This window comes from Bombus pascuorum, chromosome 12 (genome assembly GCF_905332965.1).
Source record: "Bombus pascuorum chromosome 12, iyBomPasc1.1, whole genome shotgun sequence".
Lineage (NCBI taxonomy): Eukaryota > Metazoa > Arthropoda > Insecta > Hymenoptera > Apidae > Bombus > Bombus pascuorum.
The window spans coordinates 10,079,978-10,105,137 of record NC_083499.1 but is presented as its reverse complement, the minus strand read 5'-3'; the positions used below and the strand labels follow the sequence as shown (position 1 = coordinate 10,105,137).

Genomic DNA, 25,160 nt, shown 5'->3' with positions numbered 1-25,160 from the left:
TTGTTGCAAATTCCACATTGATTTCTTCACTCAGTGTTATTTTTTTTTCTTTTTCACATTTTTTTTTTTTGCAATACATAACGAACACACTCGAAACGGCACCACGACGTATCGTTTTCTTATTATCGCGTTTCCCCTCTCTTATTTCTCATTCGTATCTAGTGATTCTCAAGATGAAAAGATACACTTCTTTCACCAACCGTGGTATAAGGAAATCGCTTCGAGTGTCTCGTTCCTATCGTTTTCTTTTTTTTTCTAGTTTTTGTCTGTTTTTTAAATATTTCGCGTCGCGAGTACGCTGGCCCGCCTTCTCCACCATTTTTTCTGTTTTTTTTTTTGTTTGTTTGTTTCTTTTGTTTTCATTTAGCGAGATTTATAGAAATATTGGACTAGAGTAATCCAACCTTTTCCTATCTCTTTCTTGTAACGCGAACATCCGCCCGCCTAATTTTTGTTTAACTACACTTAGTTAATAGTACCGTAATGTCATCTCAATATATATCATTGTATTAGTTGTCATAATATATAGAAAATACATATAACAATTATTTAAATGACTCACAATCAATCATTTGTTAGAATGTATATATATGTGTATACATACGTGTAGGTATGTATACATATATAGATACACGCATACACACATGTATACATACATATATTTATATATATTTATTTATTTATATATATATTTATATTTATTCATTTATTTATAATATTTATATTTATATTTATATTAATCGGTGTGTTAATTTTACATGATATTTTTTTTACACTCGTCGTAGAGAGAGAGGAAAAGGATGCCGAGGAAGGATTCTGCGAAAGGAGGAGGGGGAGGAAGTACCTTTGAAAGGATTAGGAAAGGGCTAGGATCAGGTAATTAATAGATCTTTCATACATTTACATTGTCCTCATCGTACTACTATTTTAAAGTGAAACTCCTCAGGGCTTAGCCGATATCTTACAAACATTTCACTTTTTATTTTGTCTATCTTGTACTGTTGTACGTATCCTCGCTCTTTTACGAACTATTCTTTTCCGTCATACCGTTTTGTCAGGCGCGAAGCAGATGGAATTTTTCGTTACTCCATTCCTCTCTCATATTTAATATCTCGCAATGTCTATCCAATGTCTTTTTAACCTTTACAAACGAACCTCTGCCTCTCGTGCTCTGAACACCGGGCGCTTTGCTCTTTCTCTCCTCTCAAGTTGTTTTTGATGTTTTCGTTAACGAGGAATATAAACATTTACTCGTCTATATATATCTAACATATTCGAGTATCAATACTTTGGTAAATTCTCGCTTCTTCTGCCGATTTCTATTTCATTCTGTAATCGAAGTTTCAACCACGGCCGCTTCGACTCGATCTTTCAGCTGGCGAGTTTTCGAAATATTTCTTTCGCGTACACCTGCTCCTATATGGTATAAAAGGACGATAGGGTGACATTTGATTTCTTTTACGTTTTCTTCACTTTTGTAAAGGAGTCACAATCACGAAAATCGTCAAGCAATAATAACATTGATAACTACTCACGATTCAATGCATTTTATCAGCTGATTACTTTTGCAATTTCACTTTCTGTTCAATTCTATCGCTCAGTGCTTGCAACAATCTCTGGCAAACCGCTTTCCAAGATTTGCACGAAGACACCGCGTCCAATCGAATGACGTAATTCGAATGATGTGACATTTAGAAACTTTAGAATCGGCACGCGGTACGAAGTTCGGCAATTCGCTTATTGTACGAAGCAGGTCTTTTGAAATTGATTTTTGTGCCTACAAACAATTTTACACGCTATTGTACGTGACGAAAAAATCGTTAAAATTTCGCCGGAATATCTACATACATTCGTCTACCGTCTCTGTAAATGGTGTCGAATTCTTTAACATTAAAACATTCTCAAAACATCGTTATGTTACTCCTCCTTTATTATCCATATTGAGCGGAAAGGTATTGCTGTGTGGTTTCTCGTCAAGAAGAATCCTGTCTTTTGATATGTCAGACGTCTAGCTGGCTCTCATTCTCTCACTCTCACACTCTCTGCTTTTGATTTTTTCTTTCTCATCCTTTATTTCCATCGAATCGTAGGGGACCGATAAGCTTCGACTCTGATCTTTCGCACGAATGTCAGTGTTTCTTGTTTCATACAAATTTTTAGCTCAATTATAATTGTAAAATATTTTACACTTTTGTAATTATTTGAAACTTTCTACGCGTAATGAAAATTCACGTCCAGAACTATTTGTATAATTCGAAGATTATCTGTTGCAATTTCGAGAAGAATGGTGAATTTTTAATTTAGAAAACTAGGTATCGAAATAGAGCGGCGATTTATACTTCTGCCATTCGGTAGAAAGGTCAAAGTGAAACTCTGATTGATCTCTGTAGACCGTTTCGTGTGCACTTGAGAATGCAAACGAACAACATCGATAAACGTGTTTGCTATGTACACACACAAAGAGCACCGACAAGAAATATACAATAAATAAATACAAGAATTATCCTAAAGAATGTCCAGTCCTATTTTTTTACTTTAATTTCCCGTTCCATTAAGCACGAACGGCTTAATAAAGTTTTGCAAAGCGAAAACTATCGATGATTGTTACGAATTCTTTTATATTTTCATCCTATTAAAAATCGTTCCCATTCCCATTCACACGGTATTGGTGTTACAAATTTTCCATTATCAATCAACGAGTGAAAAAATCACGTGCTTCCCATCTGTCCACGTCAACGTCGACTTTTGATTAACGCTTTCGCTTTACAACGTCGCTTAAAAATACGAACAAAATTATTCGACGAACAATCCTATCGGGAACATGATTAAACGTCCCGATGATCGATGCTCGTATCTAGATCTGTGCATTTTGATTTGGAGCTTCAGCCACGGTTACTGCGTACACTGTATAATATATGTATATCCTTCACATAAATAGTAGCTAGAACGCAGCGAAGCGCGAGCGAGGATGCGTCGATCTCTTCTCTAAAGTCGAAAAATTCTCCTTGGATCGACACAAACCGCGCTTTCCTTGCGGAATTATGCACTCGAGAGTCCAATAATCATGGATAATTGTTCTCCGAAAAGCACTTTTAATACCATTCGATCATTTCCATCGTTTACTTCTCCGATCCTTTTCTCTTTATCTAACCTTCTTCGTACTTGGACAAATTGTTTTCCATTTTGATTGTCAATTTTGATTCTTCGATATTTTCGTTGAAAGATGTTCGAATCTCGAGCGCAGTTTGTATCCTACGCGACGTCGCTTCGATCTCTTACGCGTCTAAATTGAAACACACGAGTCGTGGAATTCATGAGGAGTATCGGAGGGGCGGGAGGGGGTTGGATCGAGAGGATCGAAAGGATTTCGTGCACCTTCTTGCACACCGTTGTTCACGACACATATAAAATCCAGACTCTTTATATAGAATATTATTGCATACTACACGTTCGTCGCTCGCGGGCTACGATTCACCACATTTGCACTAACACATTTGCGCTAAAACGTACTATAACGCGTACGTAGAGACGAGTGGAAAAGGAACGAGAGTCGATTCAGCCTCGACGACGTAACTTATTGGGAGGAACGGAAGATTCACGGAACGATATACCCGAGAATTTTTCCTAATTTTATCGCAGCAGTGTTTCTTTCCTCTTTTTGATTTACTACACCGACTGAGATGTTGCGTCTTTTGATTACAACGACGATATTTGGCACGGTATTTATTGTTAAGCGTTACGATCTCATTTTTCAAATAATTTCGCGTTTCTGGTTGATCTTCGTTGTTTTTGATTTTTCGCAGAGTGTAAATAGTTTCTTGCTTCCTTATAGAGAACTTTGGCCAGGTATCAGCGAAAGAAATTTTGAAACATTTTTCGCACCAGTTTCGATAACCGTAAAAACGAATATTTTGATTAGAGCAGATACCTTTCATTGTTATAATAGTCACTCGACGAAATAGGAATTTAAAAATTGAAAATTCATTTTTGATATTTGCGTTTAAGATCACTGGCTTCGAATATTAATGTTCAGCAAGCAGGATACGATCGCAAATGAAATTTGATGACAATTTGCTTTCAATAAAATAATTTACTTATACAGATATTCCCGTATGTATAAGCGTGTATATTTTTCTAATTGCGACTGACGCAGGGAAAAGGTTAAACGTTTTACAATATTTCGATTGCGATGAAATCTTTGATACTTCATCGGAATATATCAAATAAAATTTTTCTATTATAAACTTAGGTATCGGCTTAGAATTCTATACATCGGGATGCACTCCGAATAAATCAATTATTCCGTGTCAATTTCGATAAAGACATCGTCTTCATCTTCAAACCGATCAGAAGCCATCGCAGTTACAGAAATTATCATTGAAAACAGAATACTCTGTTGTTCATGGTTAGACTAGACATCGAACCATTGCTTCATGATTTTTTCACAAGTTCCGAATTGTTTCGTTCTCTCCAAACCATGCTCCGATTATTAACGATCGAATTTTGTTTAATTCTATCTAACTTTCGCCACTGGCGATAATTACCGGATCATAATCTTAAATCTATTCGAAAGAACGTAAAGGTTAAAAAATATTTCGTATTCTCTCGAGTAAAATTGAAATTCTTCTAAAACATGCGAGTCGCGAAGACGCTGCGAAACGACTGTCGACTGTTCGTTTCTCGACTTTTCCTTAAGAATTTTTCCAACCTATTATTCGTATTATACAATCGTTCTGAATATCGAAGCTCGTAAAATAAGCCAATGCCTACAAGAGTTTTAAGAGGAAGAAGAAAACTCTTCGCAAGATCGACGTACTATGTAACAAGCGGATACGAGGATACGTTATAACATATTTCGAGAAAACTCTTTATTGGCACGTGATTCAATTTGATTCTCCAATTCGACATACGCTATCGTTTAAAAATCTTATTCTTTTTTCCTTTTACACTTAAAAAACATCTAAATTACTCATCCATTCAACCAATAAAAAGTACCGTGCATCGTATCCGCTTTCTCTAGGATTTAAGTACACTCGTATCTATCTAAAGAATGAGAAAATATAAGAAAGAGGGACGAGGGGAGAGTGTAGGGCTACAGATGGCGAATAGGCGCAATTACTTCGGCTCCTTACGAATTAATACTTTCCATACATTTCATTCATACATAGGGACACGACACGCGCGTATTTAAGGACTAACTAACAAAGGATTGTCTGCTTAAAGGGGTTTCTCATCCGATTCAATGCATCCATGAGGCAGCAATCGCTGTTACACTTTCTATGAAACGTCCTCGAATTTTATTCGAACGCTCTCGTATAATTCGTTTCCCTCGTTACGTACTAATATCGTCGCAGAACGATTTGTGTTCTTTCTCCTGGAGAAAGAAATATTAAACACGATTCCGTTTAAGCGCGTCATGAATGCAGAACTCCCTCGGCCACGACACATTTGCTATCTACCGAGATCTACTATGTACATCAATTCCTTTTAGACATAGCTAATATTTCGTTCCTCGTCATAGTTAAAAAGATTAGTACATTAAGTATAGAGTCGCCGGTAAGAAACGGCGTACGTACGTGCACGCGCAATCGGAACACTCGCTGCATTTCCTTCTCTAGTTCTTTTCTTTTGCTTCGTTCTCGCATCTGTTTTCTTTCTTCCGTGTTTCTCATGTAACACACAGTATACACATATACATACATACACACGATGACGCAACACACGTATTCCATTCTGCTCTGACACCTTCGCCGTCTATCGCAACACCAAACGATTTCTGCTACGAATGAAAATGTCCACATTTTATTTTTTTATTTACGTCTTTTATTCAGTTTAGTCGCCGTTTCCTTTTCATTTCTGCTAACCGAGGATTTGGGACGGGATGGGCCCGGAGTGCACTGCGGCACAAGTGATTCTATCTTCTAAGCCTAACAACAGCTCGATGATCAATTTCGTCGTCGAGTTTTCCATCCCTTTCCCTCTTCTTACTTCCGTTCGCGAAATCAGCTTCCAACGCGATACGGTACCCGACACTCGCCTCGCTTCTGGCCAACTTTCGTGAAAACGCTCGCGGTATTGAACAGCGTTAAAAGCATAGCGTTTTTCTCAAGCGTTAGAAGGAAGATTCTAGCTAATGGAGGGAGTCGGTCGAGGTTTCCGAGTATGTCGACGAAACTTCGAGCGTCTCTTGCATGATAACGTGATACCATATTAACGTTTAAACTAAATTTCTATTGTTTATCTCGCTGAATAAGTTTGACAAGAGGATCGTATGAAATAATCATTTTGATAGAGGTAAGGCTTAGTGCAGAATGGATTAACTCGAAGACTTGATTGAAGCAATTAACTCTTTCGTTAACACAGGCACATACGCTACGAAGGGTAAAAAAATTCCGACAACGAAGACACGTTGCAGAGTTAACGACATTTCGCTATTCGTAAACTTGAGATCAATCTTTTTTCAGGCAGTGGAAGTAGAGAGAAACTGAGCAATCAAAACGAACGTTTTTCTCTTCATTACGCATAATCAGACGGAAGAAACGTAAAACTAGATTTTATGCACGATGGCAATACCTTCGTGCTTTGGCACATCGTTACGATACGTCGGAATCGATAAAACATTGTTACGAATCTTTTTTCGCAGCAAAACACTCGGAGCAATGAAAACAGGTATCGAAGAGAAACGTCGCTGTAAAACGCGAACGATTGTGCGTTTTGATTATTCGATTACTCGTATATACTTTCTATTCCATCTTTTAAACACTGTGCGTCTTTGTATTATAAAAAATACCAATTCGCGTTTCAGAAATTGTCTTGTTTCTTTGCTCTTTGTACGATTGTTAAAATCGTTATTAAAGTTATTATTGATAAAATCGACGAGTCGTTAAATCTGCAATGAAATTATTGAAATTAACGCGACTGAAATTATTCGAAGAGCAGATATAGTTCGGAGCAACGATCATTTAAGATCGTATAAAAAGAGGAGAAAAAGTGTATTCTTATCCTATCGAAGAACACGCTTCACTTTTCCTTCGAACCGATATCAAAAACCTTTGATTTCGTTCTCCCGTTCTTTTTGCTTCTCCTCGGTGTCTCTTTCTTTCGTTCGTTCTCTCGTTTTCTCACTTCCTCTAATATCATAGTTAAAAATCAATGATTAGTTACCAGAACACAAGGCACTTGGCTTAAACATCGTACATATTTTTATTCTTTTTTCTTCATTCTTTTTTAATTTCTTTCGTTAGTCGCTTGCTTTTGGTGTAGCTCGGTGTTGGGATAGCTTGCGCAGGACGCACCGCATACACGAGACGAACGACGCGAGACATCGATTATGTTCACTGTAATCGAGAAGCAGCTGACTCGATTCACTACCGCTAGTTACTATTTACAATGTGTTTACAATTGAAAAATATCGTTATAATATATCTATTGCACACTGAAAATACCAACATTGTTTTGTTTATTAAATCGAGTTTCGTAAGACGTCAATAGCGAATAAATTAATCGACTGATAAATTAATAAAATATTTTAGGTGTTTAAAATTAAATAATTGTAACTCGATGAATAATAAAAACAGAATTGAATATATCGAAGTAAATTGAAAAAAGTCATCGAAAAATATAATGATAGAATAATCATCTGCATTGCGTTTCGTTGCTCCTTAAGTTATACTCAATAACTCACGGAAAATTAAATATCCTTGTTTCTTAAGAATCTTTTTTTTTAATTTGCTACACGTATGTAAGATTATTTCTGTAACAAGTTTAATTAGAAACAATGGTAGTAAGTCGTAACTCCAAAGAACATTTACATCATATAAAAAATTCTATATACTATTTACCATACTAATATTTCGTTTCTCCTCATACGAAAGTTTTCGAATAGATGCACGAATAACGATTAGCTACATTCTTTTCTCGAGAAATGTACATTCAAATGAAGTTCCATTTAGCGCTACATCACATCGATTCCTCTACTAACCGCTAAATTAGCAACAATGACGTTAATATCGACTAAAATCGTTCATTTCGCGTCTCGTCGTCGGTTGCAGAGTGCCTTGCGACGTATGATGGAAATAACACGCAGCAATTACTCACAATATCAATAGAAGAAAATAGTCCATATGTATGTATATATATACATATATATCGCCACATACATATATATATATACTACGTATGCAATGCAGTTTTAATATATATTATATACATATATTACGTATATATATCATATATCATATATTATACATATAACATATATTTAATATATAATATACATATATATACATATATTTATTTATTTATTTATTTCATATATCCATTGCTCATCATCCATATCCATTTATAAACGACGGTTAGATTATACATTACATCTGAGTATTAAAACATCATTTCCTTCTTTCTATTTCATGCTTGTCTTGAATTTCCCGCAGCGGTATTATTCCACGGTTATACACATCTTTTTTTAATATTCTGTTGCACTCGTGAGCCAGGGTTTTCGGTAAGTTTTGCTCAATATCATCGAAAGGACAAACATCCGGATCGGCCGATCGAGGAAAAACCGAAGTTTCGTTCAGCTAATCCGTGAACAATTTCGTCGACTTATCTCGAGACACGCGAATCGTCGAATTTCCGCAACAGGCGGATCGGTGTTTCAAATTCGATCGATCGATCGTGATTGGTTCACGTGCAATGATCAAAAACTCAACCAATTTTGTCAAGAATTTGATGTATAAGTTGATCGACGGTTCGACGATTGCCTTGCAAAGGATCGACGATCGTTTCATTGCAAAATATCGAAGTACATCGATAAGAATTTAAACGAACACGATGACGACAAGTCGACTGTTGGGAGTTTTACATTGTTGAAAAAACTGAACAATTGAAGCAAGCAACTGCTTCCCCCGTTTTCCAAAAATCAGTCCTTTCCATCTGCGTTTCCTTTTATCGCGTACCGAAGCCCCACCGCTCACGATTCCGAAGCGCGAGCTGTTGTTTCCTTTTTACTCTTCCTCTTTTCTATTTTATTTTGTTTCATTTCAACGAACAACATCGAGATTTAAACCGCGACCTATCGCAAAGCGCGTGGTCGCTGCCTACTCCCTGCACGTAATCGGCGCCCATATATATATAAATATATATATATACGAATATATATATTTATACATGTATAAGTATTTATATATACAAATATATATATATAAGTATATATATATCCCCACATATCTATATAATAATTAATAATAATTAATAGTTAATAATAATAATATCGCCCTTTCATATCCAATATGTATATATATATATGTGTGTATATTAAATAAAATCGTATGTACGCAATATAATGTATAATCACTAGACCAATGTATATTAGTATCGCTCTTCGAACGTAATACTGATGCATAGAAGCTCGTCACTCCGGCTAAGCCTAACTAGCGCACATCAACATCGATCCGATCGTTTCTCCCGTCATCGATGGAATCCTTCTTCCTGCCCTCAATTTTCGTCGATGCTTTTGCCGGACCTCGAGCTCCTCGATTTTTGTCGACTGACGTTAAAATCAGAAACGTGCGCGTCTATGAACTCTCGTTGATCCATCTGTTTATAAGCTTGTTCAAATATTCACAATTCGCGCAAGGGCGTCGTAGCACCTCGGTCAAAGACTTCGTTAAAACTTCGTTAAAACGACGAAAAGCAAGCGGTTACATCGTGGCTATCGACAGACTAAAGAGGTATACCTAACACAGTGATCGATTCGAAATTTTCACGAGGCCATGCGTAACTGGACAAAATCGACGCTCTTCCGGTTTTCATTTATTTAAAGGATCGACAAAGAGTCACAGACGCGCGCATTCGGTTTCAGAGGATCAGCTGCGACGTTTGTGCCGTCTTTGTTGGCCGAAGACCAATGTGGTGGAGTCGCGTGTCGAGGGGTTTTCATGCCTCCTATGGGGGTCTTTCGTTCCTCTCTCCTCGTAGATCGGAGAGGAAAGTTAGTTTAATAGGCCTTCGAATCGATTTTCGATCGTTTTCGTCGACGACTCGGTACCACATCGCGCTTCAAATTGACTGAACTGTGTGTAAATGTGTGGAAAGCCACGCTATCGTTTCTCATGAGCTGATTGTATAGTATAGAATGTGAAACTGCGTGAAAGCGCAGTCGAAAAAGAATCGTTCAAATGGAAGAATTTATAGAATTAGTCCAACTAGTCTATACTATATTAATGAGAAATTTGACGAAGAAAGGTTGAAAAGCAACGTTCAAGTTTATTTAGATACTTGATAAGTAAGGCTAGTAAAAATATTGCTCACGAGGGACGATCACGGGACGTTTCGTCTGCAAATCCCTTAAAGTGGAATCCCTCACTCGGCCAGCTGTAGTTAGCGCATACGTCATCTAACACAATTAATAATATATTGTCCATATTGCTTATGGCACCAACTTTTGAGCGATATCATTGCAAATTTTTCTTCTTTCTTTCTTTGTTTATTTGTTGTAGAGTTACGAGAGGTTCGTCTGCGCTTTTCCCGGCGTAGCCTCAAAATCGGCTACCTCGATATTCTTTCTTTCACGCGAGTTTTGAGCAAAAGACAATACAAGAGTCGGAGAGAGAACGGTGTTTTTTTTTCCTTTTCCTTCTTTTCTTTTTATCGTTTCGTTTAAAAGACTAACCGTGACGAGGATATTTTAATGTATACAGCTACACCTTACAGGTAAGAACTAGTTGAGCAGAGAAGTGGAAAAAACAACGACAGCGCGGACACGCGTCCACACCGATATTGCTACCGAGCACACGTTTCTTCTTTCACTCTATCGTAATAATTATTGCGATAATAACCGTGCGATAAAAATGTCCGTGTCACATGAATACTCTGGACCGTGCTGTTCTCACGTTCTCCATATATTCGCGATTTTTTCACGACAGCAAAACGGATCAAAGATAAGGGCTGTCTAGGACAAGGGATCTTTGAACACGAAATCGAAAGATTGTTCGTATCGAACGAATGAAAATCGAATAATCGAAGGGTTCGAAAAATCGAACGAATCTAATCTCACAAAGTTGTCAGGCAAAAAAGACAGAGAGACGACGATGGTTTTGTCTGAACGAGATCAAAGATTCCCAATGCCTCGCGTTCTACGAATTTATTTCTTTCCCTTTTGTTTCTCTTTTTCTATTTCTCTCTTCTCTTACTTTTTTTTTGTTCCGTTATCTTTGTGTATTTAGGATCGAATCGATCAGTTCTCATGTGAAACGCGACATTACGTATCCGTGGCTCACCTACAGCTGACCATGCTTCGAATACATTTAAAAACACTATTAACAATACATTTCGTTTTTTGTTTCTCCGTCGTAGTAAAAGTTATAATAGAGAATAGTATTAACATCAAATAGAAGAGTATAAAGAACCATGCTGGCGTATAGAGATAGATATTAAAGTAGGTAATAGGTAAGAGGACGATAGATTACGATATCAATATAATCCAATAAATAACTTTTCACTTGTTTAAGAGTAGTTTTTTTTTCTTGCATAAACGATGATGATCATTTAGTAGACTTTTTTTTCATTTTAATACAGTATTTTGAGCACATTCCTCAGGTGTATAACCACGCTACACTTTCTTCGCCGAGTTGTACCAATATATTTCGCAACGTCACCTCGCCATTGCTTCGATTTGATTTATCGACGATATGAGACATATCTGTTTCTTTTCGCAGACATACGAGTTATGGTGTGTTAATAAATTATTAAATAAAATTCGACTAATGAAAATCAATCACATTCACGATGAACAATGGTAACGATAGACTCGAAGACACTATGTTGCCTTGGTCTGCTTAATCATTTAAATTAACTACGAATATAATATATATTAAAATATCGTTAAATAATTTTGTACTTCGTCGAAGTTTCAAAATTAATCAGCGCATTGTGAAATAATTTAAACTATACATTTTTTTTTTTAACACTTAGATAAATATAATCGATAACGTCTAGTACGATATTAAATAAATTGCGTAACAATTTCGTGCTCGATAAAAATTAAACTAAACTTTTCAGGTCGTGCTTAAATAAGATTTTTGCTAAAAATCAATTTCACTCGGTCTGGATAGTCACATAGAATTAAATATAATAAAATTAATCTCCGAATTCGAATCCGCTACGCTTTTCGTTCGGCTGTACCATTTTGCCGGTAGAAACAAAAAATTTCATACGATGAACGTAATCCGTTTCGTCGTCAATCTATCTCCATTCACTCGATGTTATCCGCTAACTCGACTAATGGCAGTACAATATCGGTACAACTCACTAATTGATGGCACGGGTCCGCCTATGTACAAATATGTAATACCATATACCACATACCATTTAAATACATCACATATTTATCATTTTTTTTTTTTTTTGTTATATATATATTCTCCATATAGATATATATATATATCATTCTTTTTTTCTGTGACGTGGAGGGACTCGTTTGTACAATTCATGCATATATTCGTTACTGTTTCATTGCTTCGTTTTATCGTACCTTTCCTCAAAATTCTGAGTAATCAGCCTCCAGAATTGCCTCTTGCGTTTACATTTGCCAAACAAATCCAGAGAGTGTGGCCAAGCTTGGAACTTTCTCGTTACAGGAGAAAGAACGTAGAATAATTACATTTTATTAAGTACACATAATCTTACCCAAGAAGGCTGATTAAAAGCTAACTAAATTTTAAGTACATAATCACTTTGTTTTTTCTTAAATTCGTAACGCAATTTAATAAGAATTATTTAACTACGAAATTAATTCGGTTGTATTTTAACAACTAACGATCGTGATCTCTGGATTTGATCTCGCTGCTGTGTAATATTTTCAACATTTTCTTCTTCTTTTTTCCCCTTTCTCGACTTCTCGTTTCTTTCTTTTTTTTTTTTTTATCACTAACTACGTCGTGTTTCACCTCGAATCGATTCTAAATCTGATTAAGAGTTAGATTACGTACATATAATAAGAATTACATTAGTAGAAACGTAGTTTCTGTAACAAGTGTATTGTCTTAAATGATATGTTTGCTAATTTTGTTGCATTGCGACTTATGACCCGGACCTGTGGTCGGGATTCACATATATAACAGTTTTACACCTTAAATGAACTTATTTTTAAATACTCGAATCACCTAGGATCTTAGTTAGTATAATTAATTATAGATTTCTAGGATTACGCATCTTATTCGACTTATTTCTTTTTCTTTCTTTCTCTCTTTTCCTTTCTTTCTTTACTGGAGGCCGTTCACTCAGAGTTTACAAAATCGTGTGTTCTTCTATGGTCGTAAAAGAGGTATACCCATGGGCCGTAAGTATCCGTGATATTCGCGATTTAAGATTCGAAAATAAGTACATGCGTCGAACGTTTGAACGATAAAATACTGCTTCGATTTAATTATTCTTCATTGCTATCAAATGTGGTCAACGTGATAAAAATATTTCTCTCGAACGAAACGATCGCTCGTTGCGTGTCTGTGGAACGATATTTAGGTATCTAGGAAACAAGGATTCGTTATTTATCAACGGTTTTCTCTTTTTTTCGAGAGATGATTTTCTTTCTTTAAATAGATAGAACGGTGCCCTTGGCCATACGCCTTTCTTTTCTTTTTTTTCTTTTTCCATCGATACGCAATTCTTGTCTGTAAATGAACGAATGGTGCGTGGCCGGAACGTTTGTCGTTTGAACAGCGCGTTACACATTTCTTTCTTGATTTCATTTTCGTCGGTAGATCAGGGGGTTGAGAAGGATTGGAAAGGGAAAACATGGAAGAAACACAAGACACACACGCATAAAGGACAGACGATTCTCTCGTAAGCTTAAAATCCAACGAATCTGCTCGAATGCGGAACGTCAAACGGAAGTATCTCTCCTTTCTCCTAGATCTTTCTCTCCTTCTGTTTCGAAACGTGTTTGTACGTTGTTTGTAACGATATTCTTTGCTCGCGTATTTTTCAGACTAAAAAAGCAACATTGGAAAATGTCAAGCAATCCTTTCTTTCGTTCACTTTTCTCTTCCTTTCTCCCCTTTTGTTTTCGTTTAAAACTTGGCAGATTCTTTAAAAGCATCCTCAGTCACTTGCATCTCTTTTTTTCGCTTTTTTCCCCTTTTTACACGTGAAAAGTTTAAAAAGTTAAAATGTATATCGTGGTTTTTTAATTCCTTTTAATGGTAAAAGTTAATAAGAAGAAGAGTGTTAACAATAACAATATCTTTAAAGGTAGAATTAGAGCAGCTACGATCGGCGGACAAATCTGAACGACAATCTCTCGAGTGACGTCGGCCAATGGATACACATGTATACGTTTTAGCGTTCACACGTATCGTGAAACGTAGCTCGAGTACGTGTCAACGCCACGTGTAGCTTTTCTCGTATATTTGTTTCTCGTATATCTTGTAAAATTTCGCCGAGAACGATGTTCCTATATATACATTTAAAACAATCAAACAACGTAACTAAAAACAAGCAACATAGAATTTCTGCCGTTCAGGCCGAATTTCGTACGCCGATGTAAATATTAATTAAACGATATAATTGCTAAATAATCGCTAACATAATTATTCTTTAATTAAATTACATTTGTACTACCTATCGGATAAAGTTTCGAAACATAAAGGTGAGACAACGTATTGTCAACACCACGGTAACAATTTATAAAATCAACGCAAACCATCGTTTAAGGCACCTTACATACAGGAACATCGTTGAATTCCGTTAAAACGAAAGGATAAAAATTTGCGAAACTTGTATCCAGGCGATTCACCGTCATTGTCTCGAGGGTCTCGCCTCGTAGTCCCTAGTAAGGTAGAAAATCAAGCCAAGTATATATACTTTATTTATAATATAGATCCCTCCTAAAACAACCTAAAACCTATAACCTACGTATTTTTTTTTTTGCGTTAAAATTCATTCGAATTGTACATACAGACACTGACGTTTAGAATTATGTACAGACATGTACACGAATTATGTACACATAGAGTGATGATCTAACGCGATCATTGTTAGTCGAATAATAATCCGTCTGTTCTTTTTCTTATCTCTTACTTTTTCTTTTGTTCGCATCTTGATTTATTTAAATAAACACTCTCTGCCACGTGTCTGCGTTAGATGCGCGTATATATAATGTATTCATGGCTGTATGTATAATTAATTTATGTTACAGTTCGATCGCGATCGCACGATCGATCGCGGCCCGAAGTGAAACTTGAACAACGTGTCTCTCTTTCTTAATCTTTTTTTTTTTTCTTCTATAGAGGACTATATCTCACCTAGGCTACGAGTCATCTTCAAATTACATCGATCTGTTTATACATATGTATAATATGTATATATATAATATATATTAAAATTTATTCTGACAAATATAGTTAATATATATATTATATATATTAAGTAACAGAGGTAACAAAAATCTTGGGGAGCTTCAACAAATCTACGAACGTTTTCTCTTGACGATTGATCGCTTTACATATCGACATTTAAATACGCTAAATGTAAATTTAAACTAAGTAGAACTAGAGCGAACGTGCAACAAGTCGTATTAATTTTAGAAGGACGGGATGTGCTCGCGAACCGTTTATAAGATCGTTACCTTACGTGCTTTTTTAAAAACAAGATCAATTTTAGATTAAGTTCGTCTTATATTACACTACGTTCATGTTATATTTAACCAATTAGCTTTATACTTCGATATATACCTCTCTTTATTCTAATCGTCTTGTTTACCATTCGAATCTCGTTGAAAAATATCCGAAAGAAAAGATTCTTCTAATTCGAAGGTTAAACGATTCGATTCGTAAGCCGATCTCGTCTACGATACACCAAAAAAAAAAAAAAAAAAATAATAAAAGAAGTAATGAAGAGTAGATAGTGAAGAAAAGACGATTAAAATTAATCTAAAATGTTTAAAAAATGACAAAGAGGCAACAGGTAACAGTTAATGTCTTGTGGCACAATCCTGGGAACATTTCACGTGCATATAGCCATAATAGGTACATCGAAAACTGCGAATAATCGTTCAACGCGTTACATCGCACTAAATCGTGGCTAATTCCCTTATCCTGACTCATCCAGTCAGGTTTAAACCTCTGCTAGATTGCTACTTAAAAAAAAAAAAAGAAAGAAAAAAAGGAAATACTTAAAAACACCAGCCAGTGTGTAGCTCGTGTAGGACACGATCTTTCCTGTAGGCCATTTGGTTCGTCGATGACGTTTTCACGCGTCTCCAACATCCTCTTTCGTTAATCGACAAAACGAAAATGATCAATAAAACAGACGGAAAGCTTGCACGTTCGATTATTATCCCATAGACAAATCCAACCGATCGCTGTTGACCGCTGCCGTTGCTGGACTGTCGCGATGTTTCGTCCATCCCTCGTTCGACACGAAATGGGGGACTTCCGTTACCCTGTCTCCTCGTTGAACAGAGATTCGACTACGGCTGCGAAGTATAACACCTACGCGATATCTCTATCCTCCTTTCGTCATTTTCAGTATCTAGATTTCTTTTCAAAAATTAGAATTTCCATTCTGATCGTACTTATGTCATTTGTTTTTCCTTTCAACGGTGTCTGTTACTAACAAAGGATAGAGGTACCTCGGGATAGCTTCATCCTCCGATGCACGTGTTCCTCACCTATGTATGACCGCTTATGTATAACTTATGGTATGGCTGGTCTGGTAGAGAACACGCGTCATTTCGTTTCGCTCAAGTCCATAGCGCGTACAAGAGGTATTTCTCATTTTCTTCGTTTAATTTGTTTCCTTCTTTTCATTGTTCTTGGGACTATATTATCTATCATATGGAAGTGTCCGTTTTTCATTTACAACTCGCCTAGAACGTCAGTTAACGTTTTGCCTCTGCGTAGGAGGTTTCGAGACACGACTCTCTCTCTCTCTTTCTTTCTCTGTAGATTGACACTGGAGTCACTAACTTTTTACGCGTTTTCGTCGTGCCATCGACGATCCTTCGACGATCGTGATTTATTGTTTTCTAGTTTTAGTTTCTCTTAGTAGTGCCTGCCTATTAACGTAGCGCGACCGTAAAATACTTTCCTACCGTACCGTTACAGCCTTCGTTAAGGTAACTTTAGTTGAACCGGCTGGTCATCGTCCTATGGTGGTCTGAGCCGGGTTGGGTTGTGCCATAAATGCGCTTGATTCTGAGCGCCGGTGTCACTATTGCTGGGAGGCAGTTGTTGCTGATTGAAGTCTTGGGCCTGCGATGAAACGCTGCTTGATTGTTGTTGTTGTTGTTGCTGCTGCTGCTGCTGCTGCTGCTGCTGCTGTTGCTGCTGCTGCGATTGTTGTTGCTGTGGTTGTTGCTGCTGACGTTGTTGTTGGGATTGCTGCACCTTCGATTGCTGCTGTGCAGGCCTTTTAGATTCCTGTCCCGTTGAATCGGGCGAGGGTACCGGCCTGTGAGATTTCATGTGTGCGCTTCTGCTTTTCACTTTGTTGAAAACTCTGCAAAGACAAATCGAACGATCGTGTTAGTTCAATCGACGATTTACTGTCGGAATTAAGTTTGAACGGATTAGACCGTAGATAGGTAAATGTAAACACGATGCCTGGGATCGGTACATAACACACAGACTATGCGAATCAAAGAAATTGAAGCTATCGAGATGTGGGCAACATTAATAGTATTGTATCGAAAGGGGATCTTTCATTTTGTTTTTGTAATCTCCTTTCTCTTTGATAAATTGGTGTATAATTTCGATGATTTTGAGTATTTGTAATTCTTGTCGAACGTATTTTCAACGATGTGTTCGGTATTCATGATCGTGACGACAACGACGTATGAACATTGAGCTAATTAATGACAGATCATGCGTATGATGCGCTGCAACATTAATTATCGATTCCATGGTAATGCAAGCATTCTAAATATTTATTGTCGGAATTATTCACCTTGACGTGCGACGTGTAACCGTATTGGAACGATTGCAATTCAAATGAACGAGATCGAAATGCTGGTTTAACAGAGAAAGGAATGTAAGTGACAGCAACGTAAACGTAATTTAATGAGGCGAATAACAAATTTATTAAAAAATTATGTCGAGCAAGGAGATACAGATGTATAATATTTTTCACAATGCATTTCTGAACGATGGAAAAGAAAAAGAAAGAAAATTTGATTTACGTATCATGGTCATATACGCTACTACGTATCGTTAGAAATTTTCCACTATTTTCTCTACATTATATGTACATCGATGTTTCTGTAACATTTTTGCAATATTTCGCAACATTGCAATTAAATTCTAGATTTGAAACGTATACGTTCAGGCAAATACATCGATTTCATTATGCTATTATGCACAGAGCGTTGCAAGCAGATTTTTAAACAAATTAATAAATCTCAAGACAAAAGGAATTAAAAGTAGAGGACAGAGACGATTAACAATACCGTTTTAATAAATTTGCCGCAAAATACCTATGGTTGTTGAAAACATATGTACCAAGCAATTTATATGAGTATATTATATAAAAAATAGTGCGTTTTCATTGAACATATCAAACTTGCTGCAATAGCATATTGCATAATTATTGTCTTACGTTAATACATAGTAAGTAAAACACTTATTAAAAAGCGGCATTAACAGTATCTAGCAGCAAGTAGGATACAAGTATCGTAATGAGTCTTTTTGTGAAAATATGTTTGTAGTACAGAGTGCTAATGAATATCAAGGATATCTTTGGCTTCTTCAAATCATCTTTCCATCAACTTCTATTTTCTAAACACTTATTTTGCAACTTTAACGTTATAACAATTTTTCAAAAATCGTTTAATCCAAGAATTCACTTTAAATCCCAAAGATTCTTTTTCCTGTAAACAATAAATTTAATCTGTCTCTCCTTTAATTATTTAATTATAATATTAAGTAACATCCCTTCTGGAACTACTATTAACAAAATATCCCTGTTATTCACGAACTCTCCGTTGAGTATACGACACGTAACCGAAATTCGAATCTACAAAAACGAGCACTGAGAAACTCTACGTGGTTTGAGATAAAAAAAAAAAAAAAAAAAAAAAAAGGAAGAAGACGAGATAATTTAATGCAGGAAGGCTCTCTTTCTTTCTCGGCCTGTTTCTCTCGCCCTCTAAAAAAAAAAGCAAAGGTGTTCTCTATAGTTGTGCTTGCGCCGATACTTGCCGCTTGTAACCCGTCGTGTTAATTAATTCGCTTGTGTCAGTGGCTAGCCGTCGGTTATTTTATTCGAAATGGACTTAATTTTTTGTTTAGATTAGAGATTGGAGACTTACTTCCCGCAAATCTTGCAGGGGTAGTGAAGTGGGGTGGGCACGGGTAGTTGTTGCTCAGAACTAGTGTGAGTTTGTGAGTTGGTGTTGACTGTGGCGTGGCCGGTATTGCCGGTTTGGGCGGTTTGGGTGCTTCCGGCCATCGTTACTGTTACACTTCCGCTAAAGCTCTGACAACACAAAGAAACACAAAGCCAAAATAAACAACACAAACAAACAACAACACGTACGACGACGACGACGACGATGACGACGACGACGACGACGGACAGAGATAAGTAAACGCACAAAACGTGTTTGGTTTTAACGCAACGCACAACGCGCTCGTACCTTGTGAGAAGAAAGCGTGAGAGAAAAGTAGAAACGACAGGTCCAACAACAAGTCACATGCGACACTTAAACGTTCACGCGTTATCTACGCGTGTCGAGTGGTCACGCGCTGTACGTACAAATCGAATACGAATCGATCATTGTGAATTTTTGTAGATTTTCGCTCACATATTACGTATCCGAGTTAGATTTTTCAAATTTCCAGTACTTTCAGGTATTTTCTTCTAATAAAAATGCCGTTTCATGCATGCATTTCTTTGAAAATGAATTTCTTTGCTTATTTTACTTCTCTTGCAATAAAAACAATATAAATTGTTAGATCGTTTTAATATTTTTTTAAAATATACTATTTAGCGCAGTAACAATATTTGCTGTAAATAATATTCAATTTGAACGATTCGTATTCAATACTCGACGAGTAGTTAGTTTAATAATTAATAATTGAAAAAAAATAAAAATAATACAAGTTCAATGAAGGATACATTTAATAGTCTCGATAATCGTCTAGACATTTAAAGATCGATCTATGCTTGTTGTTAAAAAAAAAGATATATATATATATATAAAAGAATATTAAAATGCTCGATATTATGTCATATATTCCTAATCAAAAAGAAGCGGTGACATTAAGTTATATTCAGCAGCTAACAAACTCTGTTACTCTAATACCTTATTTATTAAAATCGTAATATTTGTTATCGTTTGGAGTTACTCGGTCTCATTGTATCAAATAAAGCTTGTAGGTAAAAGATAGAATACATAGAGGGTAATATAAAGTAATGGTACTCACATCGGGGCAGTCGTATGCGAATAATCTCAGCTCTCCGTCGCTAGTGGTCAGAGTAGCCGAGTTTTCTCTCTCGTTTGTCTGTAACTGAAGAACAAGTTCTACGTGAAACGAAAAATCAAACTTCATACAAATAAATGTTAGATACAAATATCACAATATTTAGAAATGTTACAATCGTGATAATTAAATAGTCTTCGATCTTTATAGGATATAAATACAAGGATAATTTTCTATGCTTTAAAATCACGTTAAAATTGCAAGAGAATTCTTTGTCTGTATATTTAAATGTCCCTTAAACGCATAAGCATCCGTGATTTAACAATAATATTGTTCGAATCTCGATTGAACTTACCAGAGTGCGGTGAATAACAGATTTGTTTTCGCTGAAGTCCATCTCCGTGACCGATGCGATGGCGTCGCGAAGCTCCCTAGTGTCCTTGGAATCCTTGCTCTCTGTCTTAATCTTTGGTTTACCGTGGCGAACACGCAGTCTCCTGTATTCGTCCGGGCACAGCCTCTTCCACAGATAATAGAATTGCACGCATTGTTTCGCGGACTTGCCACCCACGTCTCGCGAGATCGCAGAGAAGTCCTTGTTGTACTTCAACAGGCCCTGGTAGAATGCGTCCATTTCCTGCGACGTCCATCGGTCGGTTTCGTGGCACTCGTAACTCAGCAACGGATGTTGCGCTGGTAACGGAGGCGTCGGTCTCATCAACTTTAGCATTGCTTCCTAGAAACGAACAATGAACCACGTTGATACTATTAATTAAAGAATTTAACAAAAGAGAGACATCGAGAAGATGAGAAATCCTAACTTTCTGTATTTGGAAAAGTTTCATACTAAGAGTATTTGAGTATTTGACTAAGTTGAGATAAGTTTATGAAAATGACTAAATAGAAGTTTGACAGTTAAGATAAAATAAAATAGTTACGTATTAGTAACTATTAGTTAGAGAATATGCGTTGATTTCTGTGCATGCAAGAGAATAAATGATAATGAAATATGGAAATACAAAGATGTATAAAGATGATGATATTTCTTTACTTTAGAACAGGAAGATATAAATCTATTCGATACTGTTTGCGAGTTAATTGAAATGTTTCAAAGAATAACAAACAGCGAACGATCGGACGTTGAATTTGATATAATTTCGGGCTATATGTAATTGATGAGAAACTTGAAAACGAAGGAAAATATAAAGTATGGAATATAGACAATGAGAATGATATTGTATGTACATAGAACATAGCAGAGACAGAATAGCATAGATCGAGTTCAAGGGAAAGATGTAATTTTTTAATAATCGTGGATATGTCATGTATTTTGTATAAACAACCCCAATGGATAAAATTACGAAATGTATGAAATATGTGAAAATTAGACACTAGCTATATACAATTTTTTTAACCGTTTTGTTTTCAACTACAATAATACATTGCTCAAAATTGTATCAAGAGAAAAAGAAAAGCGAAAAAGGATGGTATAGGAATTTTAGGGATAATGGAAATGGAATAAAGGAATTAAACTGAAAGAATCGTACATGAATATTTCCTTTGCACATGTGCAGCAGATGAAGCGCGTATTCTTTGTTCCTTCCTCCACCTGGTACCGCAGCGCAGCATGCAAATTGTAGGTACATTTCCACTGCAAAAACAAAAGTTTTTTGCTTCAGATACAAATTCGTTCGCGCGGAAACAACGCATTCTCTGGCGTGAAAGCGTAAACTAAATGTAATTTGTATATCTGTAGCGCGATGATATTGCAAACGTTTTACGTATTATTCTCGTCTATTTTATTACAATCTACGTTTATGGATAAAGTAATCTACTTATTCTTTTAATGTATTCTCTGTGATGCCATATAGAAACATTGGGAAACATTAATCAACGAATATCGATTATTTGTTTCGAGTTAATTTCATGGAAAATAATAATTATTACAACTGCGTTTCTTACGAAATTATTGCATATGTAATGCGCGGTTGTGTAATCACATCCTATATACAAAATGATACTTTTGATGAGAGATACACTGTACGATCATTCACATAACCATCGTTTATATAACCAATACCTTCTTAATTCAAGAATGTATATATACAAGCCAGAGATAGTATTGTTCACTGACATTACGCCTCTAATACAAACGAGAGACTCGGAGGAAAGAAGGTACAAAAATCTTCAATTTGAGAAACCGTGGATCATATAGAACTTAATTAAAAAAGCATCAAAACATTTTTACATATGTACACATATTCGTAAAAGCTTGGAACTTCCCAATAAAGTTCTCTAGCTGAATACCTATAATTGTAGATATTATTTTTTATATCCATTTCGTCAAAAAAAAAAAAAAAAAAAAAAAAAAAAAGAAAAAAAAAGAAAAGGAAAAAACATTTATCCCATTTCTCTCTCATAAAAAAACTCTCAATAAACCCAAGTCTCTCATAAACCAAATCCAATATCTTTTAAAAGCCGCAATTACTTACGTTCATTATCTGTCAGCACGTTATTTATACCAGGATCCCAGAGCAGATGATCAGCTTCAGGCTCCCCCTTTCCTCTATCTCCGTCACTCCCAACCGGCGGTATCGTCGCTTGGTACCTCGTCCCGATATTAATTCTCGGCGGAGGTCCATCGTTCCCTTGCGAATCATCCGAACTGAAGTCAGAATCCCTTTCATACTGATGCAGCCTGGCGTACAGTCCAGGTCCAGGTCTAGAAGGATCCAAAATCGGTGGAGGCGTGTAGCTACTATCCCAATGTCGATCGCAGGCCTTCCTCAATCTCGATGGATACGAATGTGACGCGTTCGCGTACAATCCTCCATCCATACGAGGCCTTTTTCTGCACTGCCTAACAGGACTGCCAGTTGGTACGTTACTGGGATTAAGGAAAACATCCTCGTCCAGAAGCTCTTGCTTGATCTGCTCCACCGGAATAGGCAAGTTTCCACTGACCGTTTTCTGTCTCATATTATTACTCTTAATCACATTTGTATGTATAAGAAATTTCGTCGGATTCACCACTTGCTGTTGATTGAACTGGCCAGCGTTGTACTGATGGTTGGTCTGCACGTTTAGGCCGAGATTTACAGTGACAGGTTCCATCTTCGGAGTCGTCAGCCGCATCTCTTTCTTGAAAGTCAACGCCGGGCTCAGAGAGCTCGTGTGCACCAGCACGTTCGTCTTTTGCAGCCCAGCCGTCTGAATCAGCTTGAACTCCCCGTTGTTATCTACCACGATACCAGTTAGGCTACCATTACCCATCCCGATGTCGACCAAGTTTTGGCTGGTGATGAACTTGTACGATTGAAACTCGAATCGCCTACGGCTGGCTGTCGTGAAATCCTTCGGAGTGGACGACAGTAGTGGGTCCTCCGAGTTGGGCATCATCTGATTCTGGAGAGCGTGATGTGGCGACACAGGGAAGCTGGTGCCCGTGAACGACACTGGTCCTGGTGACGAGACCGAAGACGGTGGTAACGAGGACAGTGGCGACGGTGCTGGGGTCGCCGACAAAGGGCTTGGCAGTGGAGAATGCGGATTCGGTGAACCGGATCCGTATAGATCAGCGTCTGCTTCGGATTCAGTTGGCAATACTTCGCTCAGAGCTTCCTCCACCGCCGCCGCAGAGGACATCGTGGTCGCGTAAAAAGCCGCTGATAAAGGTGACGATACTTGTCTCACGCTCTCCGGGTCCGCTTGAGGACTCAATAGAGGGAAGCTTCCGGTTAAAAGGCCTTCTTGGCTCGCTGGTGGCGTTGGATATGTGAAACTTGGACTGTCGTGTCTCGTTAAAGGCGATGGCAGAGGAGACTGGGTTGGTAACGTGTGCGGGCTTTCTGTATATTGGGCACCGTAAGTACTGAATTCGGCTAGCGAGTCTGGTAACGGCGAGTTGACCAGTGCTTGTAAGTCGGGATTCACCGTGTGCTGAGATGGGTATCGGTCCTCCATGGTGATATCTTGTAACTGCTCGGCAGGTTGTTCTTGCAACAGGCTCGTTGTCTGAAACTGAATGGTTTGGTTTTTCTTTGTTTATTCAGTATACTAGAATTATTAGTAATTTGTTAGACGGTTATTATACGATGACACGATTTTCTGATTGCTCTCAAATTTCGTATTGCTATTCGTGTTTAATATTTCCTAGAGTGTATTGAAATAATTTCATAAAAATCCGCCGAAACATTTAAATCGATCAAACCCATAAACTATAGAAATTCTTATTCAAAAAGTAACATTGTCCTAAGTTCCACCTACGACACCAATCCTCGTTCTAGAAATTCTCATCAAAAATTGAATTTTCCAAAGGATTGGGGATGAAAAATTCGCGGAATAAAAGCGTTCCAATGGCACGTCGATGAATGCAGCTATTACGGTGGAATTTCATAGGTCAGACGTTAATGAGTCTCCTCGACGACGAGAGAAACACGACGAAGAGAGAGAGAAAGGAAGAGCGTGCAAGATATCCGATGGATAGGTGGAGGACACAGACGGAAACGGTGCTTTCCAAACGGTACAAAGCATCGTCGACGTCACCGTCGGTGCAGTTGGTGCCAACTACTTAGATAATTCGCCTTATTAAATTCTGCGCCCGGAGAGAGAGGCGGCCCCTTGCCCCGTCACGTAATTGAAACTAAAGCGTCTTCGACGCTTGACACGGAACGAAGAACGGGGCGCCAGGTGTAATTAGCCCATCAAAGGATCTTGGATATATTCTGTTTTGACACAAGTGAC

The 25,160-nt window shown here is 37.2% G+C and overlaps 1 protein-coding gene across 5 annotated transcripts in view; it reads right to left on the bottom strand.

The window, feature by feature from the left end:
• Positions 1 to 241: 241 nt before the first annotated feature.
• LOC132912642 (uncharacterized) overlaps positions 242 to 25,160 on the bottom strand; it is a 609,022-nt gene continuing 584,103 nt past the window's right edge. For 4 of the 5 annotated variants that reach the window (XM_060970231.1, XM_060970232.1, XM_060970234.1 and 1 more), the window contains 6 exons: positions 22,910 to 24,437; positions 21,965 to 22,068; positions 20,773 to 21,153; positions 20,421 to 20,504; positions 19,304 to 19,470; positions 242 to 17,496 (listed from right to left, as the gene is read on the bottom strand). In XM_060970231.1, the coding sequence (XP_060826214.1) occupies positions 17,145 to 17,496; positions 19,304 to 19,470; positions 20,421 to 20,504; positions 20,773 to 21,153; positions 21,965 to 22,068; positions 22,910 to 24,437 (2,616 nt within the window). In that variant the 3' untranslated portion in view covers positions 242 to 17,144. The remainder of the gene's footprint in view (positions 17,497 to 19,303; positions 19,471 to 20,420; positions 20,505 to 20,772; positions 21,154 to 21,964; positions 22,069 to 22,909; positions 24,438 to 25,160) is intronic. The other variant, XM_060970235.1, reaches the window with a different exon arrangement.